The 16,155-nt window shown below is 41.3% G+C and overlaps 1 protein-coding gene across 1 annotated transcript in view; it reads left to right on the forward strand.

Annotated features, from left to right (window-relative positions):
- LOC139765800 (uncharacterized) overlaps positions 1-16,155 on the forward strand; it is a 357,196-nt gene that overhangs the window by 216,589 nt on the left and 124,452 nt on the right. Inside the window, exon 20 of the mRNA XM_071693594.1 lies at positions 7,767-8,052. Coding sequence (XP_071549695.1) covers positions 7,767-8,052 — 286 coding nt within the window. The remainder of the gene's footprint in view (positions 1-7,766; positions 8,053-16,155) is intronic.

Below are 16,155 nucleotides of genomic sequence, written 5' to 3' on the forward strand. Positions count from 1 at the left end.
TTTCTAAGTATTTCTCACATACATTATTCAAAGCAAACACCAGATCCACACATCCTCTACCACTTCTGAAACCACACTGCTCTTCCCCAATCTGATGCTCTATACATGCCTTCACCCTCTCAATCAATACCCTCCCATATAATTTCCCAGGAATACTCAACAAACTTATACCTCTGTAATTCAAGCACTCACTTTTATCCCCATTGCATTTGTACAATGGCACTATGCACGCATTCCGCCAATCCTCAGGCACCTCACCATGAGTCATACATACATTAAATAACCTTACCAGCCAGTCAACAATACAGTCGCCCCCCTTTTTAGTAAATTCCACTGCAGTACCATCCAAACCCGCTGCCTTGCCGGCTTTCATCTTCCGCAAAGCTTTTACTACCTCTTCTCTGTTTACCAAATCATTCTCCCTAACCCTCTCACTTTACACACCACCTCAACCAAAACACCCTATATCTGCCTCTCTATCATCAAACACATTCAACAAACCTTCAGAATACTCACTCCATCTCCTTCTCACATCACCACTACTTGTTATCGCCTCCCCATTAGCCCCCTTCGCTGAAGATCCCATTTGCTCCCTTGTCTTACACACATTATTTACCTCCTTCCAAAATATCTTTTTATTCTCCCTAAAATTTAATGATACTCTCTCACCCCAACTCTCATTTGCCCTCTTTTCACCTCTTGCACCTTGAATAATGTATATGTATCTTAAGTTGGGGGCAGTAAAATGTGATGAATAAGTGATATACCTGATTGATGTGTAAACAAGTCGTATGTAAAGAACCTCTAGTATGCAGTGGACCATTCTACATCATCATTATCTATTATCATGTTACAAACAGTCTTCAAATTTGTCAGGTGTGCAAATATATAGAAATGAAAACAAAGATATTCTTGAGTTATGTAACTGTGTTGGTGTATGGGTGTCCAAGGTGATAAAAGATTCTGTCAAGGTAGCAGTGAGAACCCAGGCAGCACACCATTTTTTGGTGCACAAACTCTATATGTCTATATGGTACCACATAAGGTTAATACCCCCTCCCCTTTCATATTTCATTGACATATTCTGGGAGTGTTGAAAAATGTGCGGAAGTCAAGAACGTTATCTTGGAAAGCAAAATTGGGTATGTTTGAAGGAATAGTGGTTCCAACAATGTTATAAGGTTGTGAGGCGTGGGCTATAGATAGAGTTGTGCGGAGGAGGGTGGATGTGCTGGAAATGAGATGTTTGAGGACAGTATGTGGTGTGAGGTGGTTTGACCAAGTAAGTAATGAAAGGATAAGAGAGATGTGTGGTAATAAAAAGAGTGTGGTTGAGAGAACAGAAAAGGGTGTTTTGAAATGATTTGGTCACATGGAGAGAATGAGTGAGGAAAGATTGACCGAGAGGATATATGTGTCAGAGGTAGAGGGAACGAGAAGTGGGAGACCAAATTGGCGGTGGAAAGATGGAGTGAAAAAGATTTTGAATGATCGGGGCCTGAACATGCAGGAGGGTGAAAGGCGTGCAAGGAAGAGAGTGAATTGGAACGATTTCGTATATCGGGGTCGATGTGCTATCAATGGATTGAAAAGGCATGTGAAGCGTCTGGGGTGAACCATGGAAATTTTTGTGAAGCCTGGATGTGGAAAGGGAGCTGTTGTTTTGGTGCATTATACATGACAGCTAGAGACTGAGTGTGAACGAATGTGGCCTTTGTTATCTTTTCCCAGCGCTACCTCATGCACATGAGGGGGGAGTGGGCTGTCATTTCATGTGTGGCAGGGTGGCGACGGGAATGAATAAGGGCAGACTATGAATTATGTATTTTATTTTTTATTGTATTTTGCTTTGTCGCTGTCTCCCGCATTAGTGAGGTAGCACAAGGAAACAGACGAAAGAAATGGCCCAACCCACCCACATACACATGTATATACATACACGTCTACACACGCATATATACATACCTATACATCTCAACGTATACATATATATATACACACACAGACATATACATATATACACATGTACATAATTCATACTGTCTGCCTTTATTCATTCCCATCGCCACCCAGCCACACATGAAATAACAACCCCCTCCCCCCCTCATGTGCGCGAGGTAGCACTAGGAAAAGATAACAATGGCCACATTCGTTCACGCTCAGTCTCTAGCTGTCATGTGATAAATGCACTGAAACCACAGCTCCCTTTCAACATCCAGGCCCCACAGAACTTTCCATGGTTTACCCCAGATGCTTCACATGCCCTGGTTCAATCCACTGACAGCAAGTCGACCCCGATATACGACATCGTTCCAATTCACTCTATTCCTTGCACGCCTTTCACCCTCCTGCATGTTCAGGCCCCGATCACTCAAAATCTTTTTCACTCCATCTTTCCACCTCCAATTTGGTCTCCCACTTCTTGTTCCCTCCACCTCTGACACATATATCCTCTTGGTCAATCTTTCCTCACTCTTTCTCTCCCTGTGACCAAACCATTTCGAAACACACTCTTCTGCTCTCTCAACCACACTCTTTTTATTACCACACATCTCTCTTACCCTATTATTACTTACTTGATCAAACCATCTCCCACCACATATTGTCCTCAAACATCTCATTTCCAGCACATCCTCCCTCCTCTGCACATCTTTATCCATAGCCCACACCTCGCAACCATATAACATTGTTGGAACCACTATTCCTTCAAACTACCCATGTTTGCTTTCCGAGATAATGTTCTCGACTTCCGCACATTCTTCAACGCTCCCAGAACTTTCACCCCCTCCCTCACCCTATGATTCACTTCCGCTTCTATGGTTCCATCCGCTGCCAAATCCACTCCCAGATATCTAAAACACTTCACTTCTTCCAGTTTTTCTCCATTCAAACTTACCTCCCAATTGACTTGTCCCTTAACCCTACTGTACCTAATAATCTTGCTCTTATTCACATTTACTCTCAGCTTTCTTCTTTCACACACTTTACCAAACTCAGTCACCAGCTTCTGCAGTTTCTCACATGAATCAGCCACCAGCGCTGTCTCATCATCGAACAACAACTGACTTACTTCCCAAGCTCTCTCATCCACAACAGACTGCATACTTGCCCCCCTTTCCAAAACTCTTGCATTCACCTCCCTAACAACCCCATCCATAAACAAATTAAACAACCATGGAGACATCACACACCCCTGCCGCAAACCTACATTCACTGAGAACCAATCACTTTCCTTTCTTCTTACACGTACACATGCCTTACATCCTCGATAAAAACTTTGCTTCTAACAACTTGCCTCCCACACCATATATTCTTAATATCTTCCACAGAGCATCTCTATCAACTCTATCATATGCCCTCTCTAGATCCATAAATGCTTTATACAAATCCATTTGCTTTTCTAAGTATTTCTCGCATACATTCTTCAAAGCAAACACCTGATCCACACATCCTCCCTCCACCACTTCTGAAACCACACTGTTCCTTCCCAATCTGATGCTCTGTACATGCCCTCACCCTCTTAATCAATACCCTCCCATATAATTTCCCAGGAATACTCAACAAACTTATACCCCTGTAATTTGAGCACTCACTTTTATCCTCTTTGCCTTTGTACAATGGCACTATGCAAGCATTCCGCCAATCCTCAGGCACCTCACCATGAGACATACATACATTAATAACCTTACCAACCAGCCAACAATACAGTCACCCACTTTTTTAATACATTCCACTGCAATACCATCCAAACCCGCTGCCTTGCCAGCTTTCAACTTCCACAAAGCTTTTACTTCCTCTTCTCTGTTTACCAAATCATTTTCCTTTACCCTCTCACTTTGCACACCACCTCGACCAAAACACCCTATATCTGCCACTCTATCATCAAACACATTCATCAAACCTTCAAAATACTCACTCCATCTCCTTCTCACATCACCACTACTTGTTATCACCTCCAAATGCCTCTCTCTTCTCTTTCACTAATAATATTACTTCTTCATCCCAACTTCTTCATCCCACCACTCACTACACTTTCTAATCTGCCCACCTCCCATGCTTCTCATGCCACAAGCATCTTTTGCGCAAGCCATCACTGCTTCCCTAAATACATCCCATTCCTCCCTCACTCCCCTTACATCCATAGTTCTCACCTTTTTCCATTCTGTACTCAGTGTCTCCTGGTACTTCCTCACACAAGTCTCCTTCCCAAGTTCACTTACTCTCACTACTCTTTTCACCCCAACATTCTTCTTTTCTGAAAACCTCTTCAAATCTTCACTTTCACCTCCACAAGATAATGATCAGACATCCCTCCAGTTGTACCTCTCAGCTCATTAACATCCAAAAATCTCTCTTTCGCGCGCTTATCAATTGACACATAATCCAATAACGCTCTCTGGCCATCTCTCCTACTCACATATGTATACTTATGTATATCTCTCTTTTTAAACCAGGTATTCACAATCACCAGTCCTATTTCAGCACATAAATCTACAAGCTCTTCACCATTTCCATTTACAACACTGAACACCCCATGTCCACCGATTATTCTCTCAACTGCCACATTACTCACCTTTGCATTCAAATCACCCATCACAATAACCCGGTCTCGTGCATCAAAACTACTAACACACTCACTCAGCTGCTCCCAAAACACTTGCCTCTCATGATCTTTCGTCTCATGCCCAGGTGCATATGCACCAATAATCACCCATCTCTCTCCATCAACTTTCAGTTTTACCCATATCATGTGTATATATGTATATGTCTGAGTGTGTATATATATGTATACGTTGAGATGTATAGGTATGTATATGTGCGTGTGTGGACGTGTATGTATATACATGTGTATATGGGTGGGCTGGGCCATTCTTTTGTCTGTTTCCTTGTGCTACCTCGCTAATACGGGAGACCGACAAAATATGATAAATAAATAAATATCCAGCATTTGCAAGGTAGTGCCAGGAACAGCTGAAGAAAGGCCACATTTGCTCACTTCCATTCTCTGACTGTCATGTGCAATGCACAGAAACCACAGCTCCCTATCTACAACCAGGCCTCACAGACCTTTCTATGGTTTACCCCAGCAGCTTCATGTGCCCTGGTTCAGTCTCTTGACAGCATGCCAACCCCGTTGTACCACATCATTCCAATTTACTCTGTCCTATGCATACCTTTTACACTCCTGCATGTTCAGGCCCGACCACTTAAAATCATTTCACATCATCCTTCCATCTCCAGTTTGGTCTCTCCCTTCAGTTTGTTCCTTGCACTTATGACACATATATCCTCTTTGTTAGCTTTTTCTTACTCACTCTCGCCATATGTCTAAACTACTTCAGCACATGCTTTTCAGCGCTTTCAACTATATTTTTTCTGTTACCACACCTCTCTCATACCCTTTCATTATTTACTCAGTTGAAACACCTCAAACCACATATTGTCCCCAGACATTTCATTTCCAACAGTCCATCATCTTCTGCACAAAATCATGTAATGCTGATGCTTTGCATCCATATAAGATTGTTAGAGCTACTATACCTTCCAATTTTTGTCCCTCCAGATAATGATATCTCCACCCATACATATTTCAGTGCTCCCGAAACCTTTGCTTCCTCACCCACTCTGTGACTTGCTTCTGTTTCATAGATCTATATGCTGGCTTGTTCTCTCCCAGGTGTCTTAAACCCATCATTTCCTTCAGTTTTCCTCCATTCAGTCTCACACCCCCAACTAACCTATCCTATAATCCTGTTGAGCCTAATAACCTTGTCCTTATTCATATTTACTTTCTACTTTCTCCTTTCACATGCTCTTCGGAGCTGTCACCAGCTTCTCCAGTTTCACACTCGAATCTTCCACCAGTGCTGTATCATTAGCAAGCAACAAATGACTTACTCTCTAGGTCCTCTCATCCCATACAGACTGCATATTTTACCCTCTTTATGACATTTACCTCCCTCACCACCCCATCGATAAGCTACTATACCATCCAATTTTTGTCCCTCTAGATAATGATATCTCCACCCATACATATTTCAGTGCTCCCGAAACCTTTGCCTCCTCACCCACTCTGTGACTTGCTTCTGTTTCATAGATACATTTACTGGCTTGTTCTCTCTCAGGTGTCTTAAACCCATCACTTCCTTCAATTTTCCTCCATTCAGATTCACCCCAAACTAACCTATCCTTTAACCCTGTTGAGCCTAATAACCTAGTCCTTATTCAAATTTACTTTCAACTTTCTCCTTTCACATGCTCTTCGGAGCTGTTGCCAGCTTCTCCAGTTTCACACTCAAATCTTGCATCAGTGCTGTATCATTAGCAAGCAACAAATAACTAACTGTCCAGGCCCTCTCATCCCATACAGACTACATATTTTACCCTCTTTATGACATTTACCTCCCTCACCACTCCATCCATAATCAGATTAAACAGCTGTGTTGACATCACACACCACTGCCACCCATTGAAGTTCACTTGACATCACACACCACTGCCGCCCATTGAAGTTCACTTTGAAACATTCACTTTCCTCTTATCCTACTCATACACATGCATAACACCCTTGATAAAAGCTTCTCACTGCTTCTAGTAGCTTCCCTCCCACATCATATATTCTTAAGACTTTCTACATGGCATCCCTATCAACCATATCAGATGCTTTCTCCAGATCTAGAAATGCTCCATACTTTTAGGGAGGGAGTGGGGGTAATAAGACTAAAACATTTTCATTTTTTTTACCCTTATACTTGGACTCCTAAATATTTTTGGTTCCATTGTTTAAAGATAAATGTAATTAATTTTGATATTTTATCTTATATTTATTGTAGTCTAAGATATTGTATCGTTCCAAATTTTTTGAAATTTACAATTAATTTTTTATCTCATACTTGATCACTGTTTCCCATGTTAGTAAGGTAGGGCCAAAAATAGATGTAGAAATGGGCCTCATTTGCAGGCATTCTTTTTTTCCTCTCAGTTATGTGTTTTTGATCACCTCCCATATGTACAATACAACTTACTCCTATGAAACATTTGTTTTCGTGTTTAGTATCAATGAGTTAACTGTTAGTTGCACCTGTGGAGTACTTTAACCTTATTCTTTGGGTCTCTTGTTTCACCAACACTGGTTTCATTTTTTGCACCCACCCCTTTCCATTTATTTCTTGTTGTGTTTACTAGCATTATGAAGTGTGAATGTGTAGTCAAGGCAAAGTCCAACGTGGTTCTTGTACGTGAAAGGACAGCCACTTGCTTTCAGTTATTTCAGCCTTTTATTCATTGTTTTGGATGTAATTGGTGGCATGACATCAATTTAAGCTTTGAGCAAATTTGTGTAACTGGGATATCAGTCATATAACAGCTGTCTGTGTATTCACTAAATGGAAGAAACCATGAGGCTCAAAACTTTTGATATATGGATATTTTTAAGCCATAGATAATTATGAATATCCCAGAATTTCAAAATGAACTTACTTTCAGATACAGCATGTATGAATTTTTTAACAGCATTTTTTCTGCTCCACTTTTTTCTATATCCTACAGACTGTTTTATTGTAGAATACTAGTAATTATTAAAAGTAGTGTGATGCACTTTATACTTGGATGTATCATGATTCTATCCTCTTTGAACAATATCTTTCATTGAGAGAATATAGGTATCTTCAGTAATAATGTCTAGTCTTCTCAAGCCTCTCCCCATGTTACTATGTCCTTCATTATTTACACTACATCTGTTAATATAAATGAATTTCCTCCAACAGGGATAAAAGTAAGTTGCTCTTGGAAATTGCTGGACTCAAGTGCAGTAAGGCCCAGGCTTCACCCAGTGACGGCGATACGTTGGAAACTTTCAAGGCTGCTGAGCTGAGGATGATGCAGTTGCAGCAGAAGCAGGAGTTGCTAATTCAGGAAAAAGACAGTTTAGATAATGAACTGACAGAATCTAAAGTGCTGTTTTCTCATCTGCAAAAAGTCAATTCTCAGCTGGAAAAGGATTATGGTGTACTGGTGGAAGAGAGAGACCAGCTGAAAGATAGTGTCAATGAGGTGATTTATATTTATGGGTCCAAACAGAATGTGATACAGAGGGAATTTCTCATGACATTTTTGATTAATGGAATATACAGGGGGAAAGCTTGATTGTTAACCAAAAAGAATTGTAGTTGAAGCCACACCGCAGATTTCTTCATTATACTCTAGTGCCCTTCTTGTACACCTAATTGTCTTTCGTGCTCTAGTGAGGTAGCATTAAGAACAAACAAACAATGGACTTATTCATACACATCCAATCTCAAGCTGTCATTTTTATTTATTTTGCTTTGTTGCTGTCTCCCATGTTAGCGAGGTAGCGCAAAGAAACTGACGAAAGAATGGCCCAACCCACCCACATACACATGTATATACATACACTTCCAAACACGCAAATATACATACCTATACATCTCAATGTACACGTATACACGTATATATGTACACACACAGACATATACATATATATACATGTACATAATTCATACTGTCTGTCTTTATTTATTCCCATCGCCACCTCGCCACACATGGAATAACAACCCCCTCCCCCCTCATGTGTGTGAGGTAGCGCTAGGAAAAGACAACAAAGGCCCCATTCATTCACATTCAGTCTCTAGCTGTCATGTAATAATGCACCGAAACCACAGCTCCCTTTCCACTTCCAGGCCCCACAGAACCTTCCATGGTTTACCCCAGACACTGCAATGCCCTGGTTAAATCCATTGACAGCACGTCGACCCCAGTATACCACATCGTTCCAATTCACTCTATTCCTTGCACGCCTTTCACCCTCCTGCATGTTCAGGCCCCGATCACTCAAAATCTTTTTCACTCCATCTCCAATTTGGTCTCCCACTTCTCATTCCCTCCACCTCTGACACATATATCCTCTTGGTCAATCTTTCCTCACTCATTCTCTCCATGTGACCTGACCATTTCAAAACACCCTTTTCTGCTCTCTCAACCACACTCTTTATTTCCACACATCCCTCTTACCCTTACATTACTTACTCGATCAAACCACCTCACACCACATATTGTCCTCAAACATCTAATTTTCAGCACATCCACCCTCCTTTGCACAACTCTATCCATAGCCCACACCTCGCAGCCATACAACATTGTTGGAACCACTATTCCTTCAAACATACCCATTTTTGCTTTCCGAGATAATGTTCTCGACTTCCAAACATTCTTCAAGGCTCCCATTTTTGCCCCCTCCCCCACCCTATGATTCACTTCCACTTCCATGGTTCCATCCGCTGCCAGATCCACTCCCAGATATCTAAAACACTTTACTTCCTCCAGTTTTTCTCCATTCAAACTTACCTCCCAATTGACTTGACCCTCAACCCTACTGTACCTAATAATCTTGCTCTTATTCACATTTACTCTTAACTTTCTTCTTTCACACACTTCACCAAACTCAGTCACCGGCTTCTGCAGTTTCTCACATGAATCAGCCACCAGCGCTGTATCATCAGCGAACAACAACTGACTCACTTCCCAAGCTCTCTCATCCACAAGAGGCTGCATACTTGCCCCTCTTTCCAAAACTCTTGCATTCACCTCCCTAACAACCCCATCCATAAACAAATTAAACAACCATGGAGACATCACACACTCCTGCCGCAAACCTACATTCACTGAGAACCAATCACTTTCCTCTCTTCCTTCATGTACACATGCCTTACATCCTCGATGAAAACTTTTCACTGCTTCTAACAACTTGCCTTCCACACCATATACTCTTAATACCTTCCACAGAGCATCTCTATCAACTCTATCATATGCCTTCTCCAGATCCATAAATGCTACATACAAATCCATTTGCTTTTCTAAGTATTTCTCACATACATTCTTCAAAGCAAACGCCTGATCCACATATCCTCTACCACTTCTGAAACCACACTGCTCTTCCTCAATCTGATGCTCTGTGCATGTCTTCACCCTCTCCATCAGTACCCTCCCATATAATTTCCCAGGAATACTCAACAAACTTATACCTCTGTAATTTGAGCACTCACTCTTTTCCCCTTTGCCTTTGTACAATGGCACTATGCATGCATTCCGCCAATCCTCAGGCACCTCACCATGAATCATACATACATTAAATAACCTTACCAACCAGTCAACAATACAGTCACCCCCTTTTTAATAAATTCCACTGCAATACAATCTTCCTGCAAAGCTTTTACTACCTCTTCTCTGTTTACCAAAGCATTTTCCCTAACCCTCTCACTTTGCACACCACCTCGACCAAAACACCCTATATCTGCCACTCTATCATCAAACACATTCAACAAACCTTCAAAATACTCACTCCATCTCCTTGTCATGTATAATGTAATGTACTAAAGACTGCTGTCCACAGCCAAGCATAGACTTGCAGACTACTGCGTAGTCATTTCGGTCATGAATATTACACTAAGGTCATGAAAGTCCTGGAAAAGTCTTGGAATTTTATTGTTGATTTTCTGGGGGAACCCTTTACTCCACAGTTTACTTGTATTGTTTCACTCTTTACATCACATTGCCCTCATATACCAAGTCACTTCAACTTCTTGCATCCATTGTAAATCTCTTACCCATTTGAATGTCTAGGCACCATTGTCCTAAAACCTTCTTCATTTTATCCTTCCATTTTTGTGTTGGTATCCCCCCACCTCATCCATGCACCCACTGCTTGTGACCCATGAATCCTTATTGTCAATCTCTCTTCATTCATCCTTTCCATATGTCTGAACCATTTTATCGGGCATGATGTGCTCAGCCACACCTTCCTTTGACAGTCATTTCTTTTATAGTGTACCAGCCTCATGCCACATATCCTCAGGCATTTTAGTTTCAGTACATCCATCTTCCTCCTTTCCTCTGCATTCATGATCCAAGACTCATCTTACAACACTGCCGGGAGTACTATACCTTCAGGCTTACCTGTCTTTGCCCTTTGACTATTGTTTTTCCTTCCACATGCTTCTTATTGCAACCAAGATCTTAGCATTCTCATCCACTCTGTGACAACCCTGAGCATCCATGTTCCATCTGCTGTTATGTCCTTTCATAGTTATCTAAAGCACTCCATTCCCCTCTAGGTGCCTCCCATTTAAACACTCGTATCATTGTAAGTTGTCCCCATGTAATGCACCTCATTACTCTACTTTTATTCATGTTTGCTCTTAACTTTTATGTATTATTCAAAGGAAGTGTGTTAACCTCTCCTCATCCTCCACTGATAGGTCTTCAGCTAAGGGCATCTCTAACTACTTCTGTCGGTCTACCTTCCCTTCACTTTTCTGCTCTGACAGTTCTATATATGTCTCTCCCTTAGACAGAGCAGCTCTTTGGTTCCCATTTCTCCTCTAACTCCATCGTGGATGGCTAATATTCCTTCACCACCTGTTGCTTCTCTTAATGATCCTATGCCTCTTTCAGCAATCTCTTTTTGGACTGTCTGAAAAGTGCTTCTTTCTCAGGACACAAGCAAGGCTTATGGTCCTGATGGCATCCATCCCCATGTTCTGAAAGAGTGTGCCTCTGAATTTGCACCTGTGCTTGTTCGTCTATTCCATTTCTGTTTAGAAAACTAAACCTTTCCTTCTCCTTGGAAGCATGCATTGATACATCCCATGCCTAAGAAGGATGACCGTTCTGATCCCTCTAACGATCATCTTATTGCTTTGACATTACCATTTCCAAAGTCTTTGAATCCCTCCTCAACTGCTATATTCTTAAGCTCCTTAAAAAATCACAGTCTTCTCTCTGATCACCAGTATGGCTTCCAGAAGACGAAATCCAATTGTGAAATTCTTTCCTATCATGCTAAAGATTTTGGGCAGTCATGTGTAGTTGCCCTTGACATATCCAAGGCTTGACAGGGTGGGGCATCAGGGTCTCATCTTTATGCTCCCATCTTTAGTCTTCCCTCCCTCACTTTGCGCCTTCATATCTAGCTTCCTTTCCAGCCACTCTGTTATTGGTTTACATGGCTTTACATGAGAGAGACAGACAACAGGAGGCCAGATTGTCCCATGACTAGGTTGTCTGAGGTGGGGGTTAATTTGACAAGAAAATGTAATTCCGCTCAGCAGTTTTTAAGCTATCTCTGACTCCCCACCGCTGCAAATTATCCTTCTAGTCTCCATTACTGCTGTCATTTATACAGGTTATTTCTGGCATTCTTCTCAGAATATACCTGAATTTATAAAGTATTTGTCTAAATGACTTTTGAAGGTATTTATGTTCTTAGTATTCACCACGTTTGATGGTAACTTATTCCAGTGCTCAACATGCCTACAGGAAAAGAAGCTTTTTCTCACATCCATACTACATCTTTTAACTTTGAGTTTGATTCCTTTTGTCCTGGTAACTGTATTTTCTTGTATTTTGAAAAGATGTTCATGATTTACGTTATCGAACTTGTTCAGAATTTTGAACATTTGGATGAAGTTGTCATGTAATCTGTGTTTTTAAGGGAGAAGAGATCCAATCGTTTTGGCCTCTCTTCCTATAACAGATTTTTAAGGGGTGGATCAATTTTCTCACATTTTTGTCCTTGTTCTAAGTTTTCCTTGTCTTTCATGTAGTTTAGGGACCAAAACTAGACAGATTGTTGTTAATGACATTTCCAAGATCCTTTTTTTTTCATTTACTGTAGTTAGAGAGTTTCTGAATAGTTTGTAGTTGTAACGTATATTCATGTCTACAAAGTGCATAATTTTACACTTGTCATTTACCATTTGTCTGACCACTCTTCTAGTACATTAAGAGCTTTTTGAATCATTTCGCAGTCCTGCTTATTTACAGCTCTACCTCTTAGTGTAGTATCATCATCAAATTTAGACTTCTTGATATGACACTAAGCTGTAGGTCATTGATAGTATATGTTATGAGAAGAATTGGGTCTAGGAATGGCTCCTGTGGCACATCACTTGTTACATCTTACCAATCTGAGGCTTCACCATTTAATACTACGCGCTGCTTTCTTCCAGTAAGCCAGTCTCTGATCCATGTACAGCGTTCTTCACCAATTCTGTGTGTTTTGAGTTTATGTAAAAGTCTCTTTTGAGGTAACTTATTGAAAACCTTTGGAAATCTAAATATATTACATCAGACAGTACTTTTTTGTCCCAGTTCTGAAAAACAACAAAAACTCCCAGTATATTTGTCTCGCAGGGTCTTCTATTGCGGAAACTGAGTTGATTGTCCGATAATTTTGTGATCTAGAAATGTGACAGTTTTCTGTATTGTATTATATACAGGATAGGGGGGGAAAGAATACTTCCCACGCATTCCTCACGTGTTGTACAAGGCGACTAAAGGGGATGGGAACGGGGGGCTGGAAACTCTCCCCTTCATTTACTTTAATTTTTTGAAAGGGGAAAGAGAAGGAGTCACGCAGGGAGTGCTCATCCTCCTCGAAGGCTCAGATTGGGGTGTCTAAATGTGTGTGGATGTAAACAAGATGAGAAAAAAGGAGAGATGGGTAGTATGTTGAGGAAAGGAACCTGGAAGTTTTGGCTCTGAGTGAAATAAAGCTCAAGGGTACAGGGAAAGAGTGGTTTGGAAATGTCTTGGGAGTAAAGTCAGGGGTTAGTGAGAGGACAAGAGCAAGGGAAGGAGTAGTGCTACTCCTGAAACAGGAGTGGTGGGAGTATGTGATAGAGTGTAAGAAAGTAAACTCTAGATTGATATGGGTAAAACTGAAAGTGGATGGAGAGAGATGGGTGATTATTGGTGAATATGCACCTGGGCATGAGAAGAAAGATCATGAAAGGCAAGTGTTTTGAGAGCAGCTGAGTAAGTGTGTTAGTGGTTTTGATGCACGAGACCAGATTATAGTGATGAGTGATTTGAATGCAAAGGTGAGTAATGTGGCAGTTGAGGGAATAATTGGTGTACATGGGGTGTTTAGTGTTGTAAATGGAAATGGTGAAGAGCTTGTAGATTTATGTGCTGAAAAAGGACTGGTGATTGTGAATACCTGGTTTAAAAAGAGAGATATACATAAGTATACGTATGTAAGTAGGAGAGATGGCCAGAGAGCGTTATTGGATTACGTGTTAATTGATAGGCGCGCGAAAGAGAGACTTTTGGATGTTAATGTGCTGAGAGGTGCAACTGGAGGGATGTCTGATCATTATCTTGTGGAGGCGAAGGTGAAGATTTGTAGAGGTTTTCAGAAAAGAAGAGAGAACGTTGGAGTGAAGAGAGTGGTGAGAGTAAGTGAGCTTGGAAAGGAGACTTGTGTGAGGAAGTACCAGGAGAGACTGAATACAGAATGGAAAAAGGTGAGAACAAAGGAGGTAAGGGGAGTGGGGGAGGAAGGGGATGTATTTAGGGAAGCAGTGATGGCTTGCGCAAAAGATGCTTGTGGCATGAGAAGCGTGGGAGGTGGACATTAGAAAGGGTAGTGAGTGGTGGGATGAAGAAGTAAGATTATTAGCGAAAGAGAAGAGAGAGGCATTTGGACAATTTTTGCAGGGAAATAATGCAAATGAGTGGGATATATATAAAAAAAAGAGGCAGGAGGTCAAGAGAAAGGTGCAAGAGGTGAAAAAGAAGGCAAATGAGAGTTGGGGTGAGAGAGTATCATTAAATTTCAGGGAGAATAAAAAGATGTTTTGGAAGGAGGTAAATAAAGTGTGTAAGACAAGGGAGCAAATGGGAACTTCAGTGAAGGGGCTAATGGCGAGGTGATAACAAGTAGTGGTGATGTGAGAAGATGGAGTGAGTATTTTGAAGGTTTGTTGAATGTGTTTGATGATAGAGTGGCAGATATAGGGTGTTTTGGTCGAGGTGGTGTGCAAAGTGAGAGGGTTAGGGAAAATGGTTTGGTAAACAGAGAAGAGGTAGTAAAAGCTTTACGGAAGATGAAAGCCGGCAAGGCAGCAGGTTTGGATGGTATTGAAATGGAATTTATTAAAAAAGGGGGTGACTGTATTGTTGACTGGTTGGTAAGGTTATTTAATGTATGTATGATTCATGGTGAGGTGCCTGAGGATTGGCGGAATGCTTGCATAGTGCCATTGTACAAAGGCAAAGGGGATATGAGTGAGTGCTCAAATTACAGAGGTATAAGTTTGTTGAGTATTCCTGGTAAATTGTATGGGAGGGTATTGATTGAGAGGGTGAAGGCATGTACAGAGCATCAGATTGGGAAGAGCAGTGTGGTTTCAGAAGTGGTAGAGGATGTGTGGATCAGGTGTTTGCTTTGAAGAATGTATGTGAGAAATACTTAGAAAAGCAAATGGATTTGTATGTAGCATTTATGGATCTGGAGAAGGCATATGATAGAGTTGATAGAGATGCTCTGTGGAAGGTATTAAGGATATATGGTGTGGGAGGCAAATTGTTGGAAGCAGTGAAAAGTTTTTATCGAGGATGTAAGGCATGTGTACGTGTAGGAAGAGAGGAAAGTGATTGGTTCTCAGTGAATGTAGGTTTGCGGCAGGGGTGTGTGATGTCTCCATGGTTGTTTAATTTGTTTATGGATGGGGTTGTTAGGGAGGTGAATGCAAGAGTTTTGGAAAGAGGGGCAAGTATGCAGTCTGTTGTGGATGAGAGAGCTTGGGAAGTGAGTCAGTTGTTGTTCGCTGATGATACGGCACTGGTGGCTGATTCATGTCAGAAACTGCAGAAGCTGGTGACTGAGTATGGTAAAGTGTGTGAAAGAAGAAAGTTGAGAGTAAGTGTGAATAAGAGTAAGGTTATTAGGTACAGTAGGGTTGAGGGTCAAGTCAATTGGGAGGTAAGTTTGAGTGGAGAAAAACTGGAGGAAGTGAGGTGTTTTAGATATCTGGGAGTGGATTTGGCAGCTGATGGAACCATGGAAGCGGAAGTGAATCATAGGGTGGGGGAGGGGGCGAAAATTCTGGGAGCCTTGAAGAATGTTTGGAAGTCGAGAACATTATCTCGAAAAGCAAAAATGAGTATGTTTGAAGGAATGGTGGTTCCAACAGTGTTGTATGGTTGCGAGGCGTGGGCCATGGATAGAGTTGTGCGGAGGAGGGTGTATGTGCTGGAAATGAGATGTTTGAGGACAATATGTGGTGGGAGATGGTTTGATCGAGTAAGTAATAATAGGGTAAGGGAGATGTGTGGAAATAAAAAGAGTGTTGT

Source organism: Panulirus ornatus, chromosome 56 (genome assembly GCF_036320965.1).
Source record: "Panulirus ornatus isolate Po-2019 chromosome 56, ASM3632096v1, whole genome shotgun sequence".
NCBI lineage: Eukaryota > Metazoa > Arthropoda > Malacostraca > Decapoda > Palinuridae > Panulirus > Panulirus ornatus.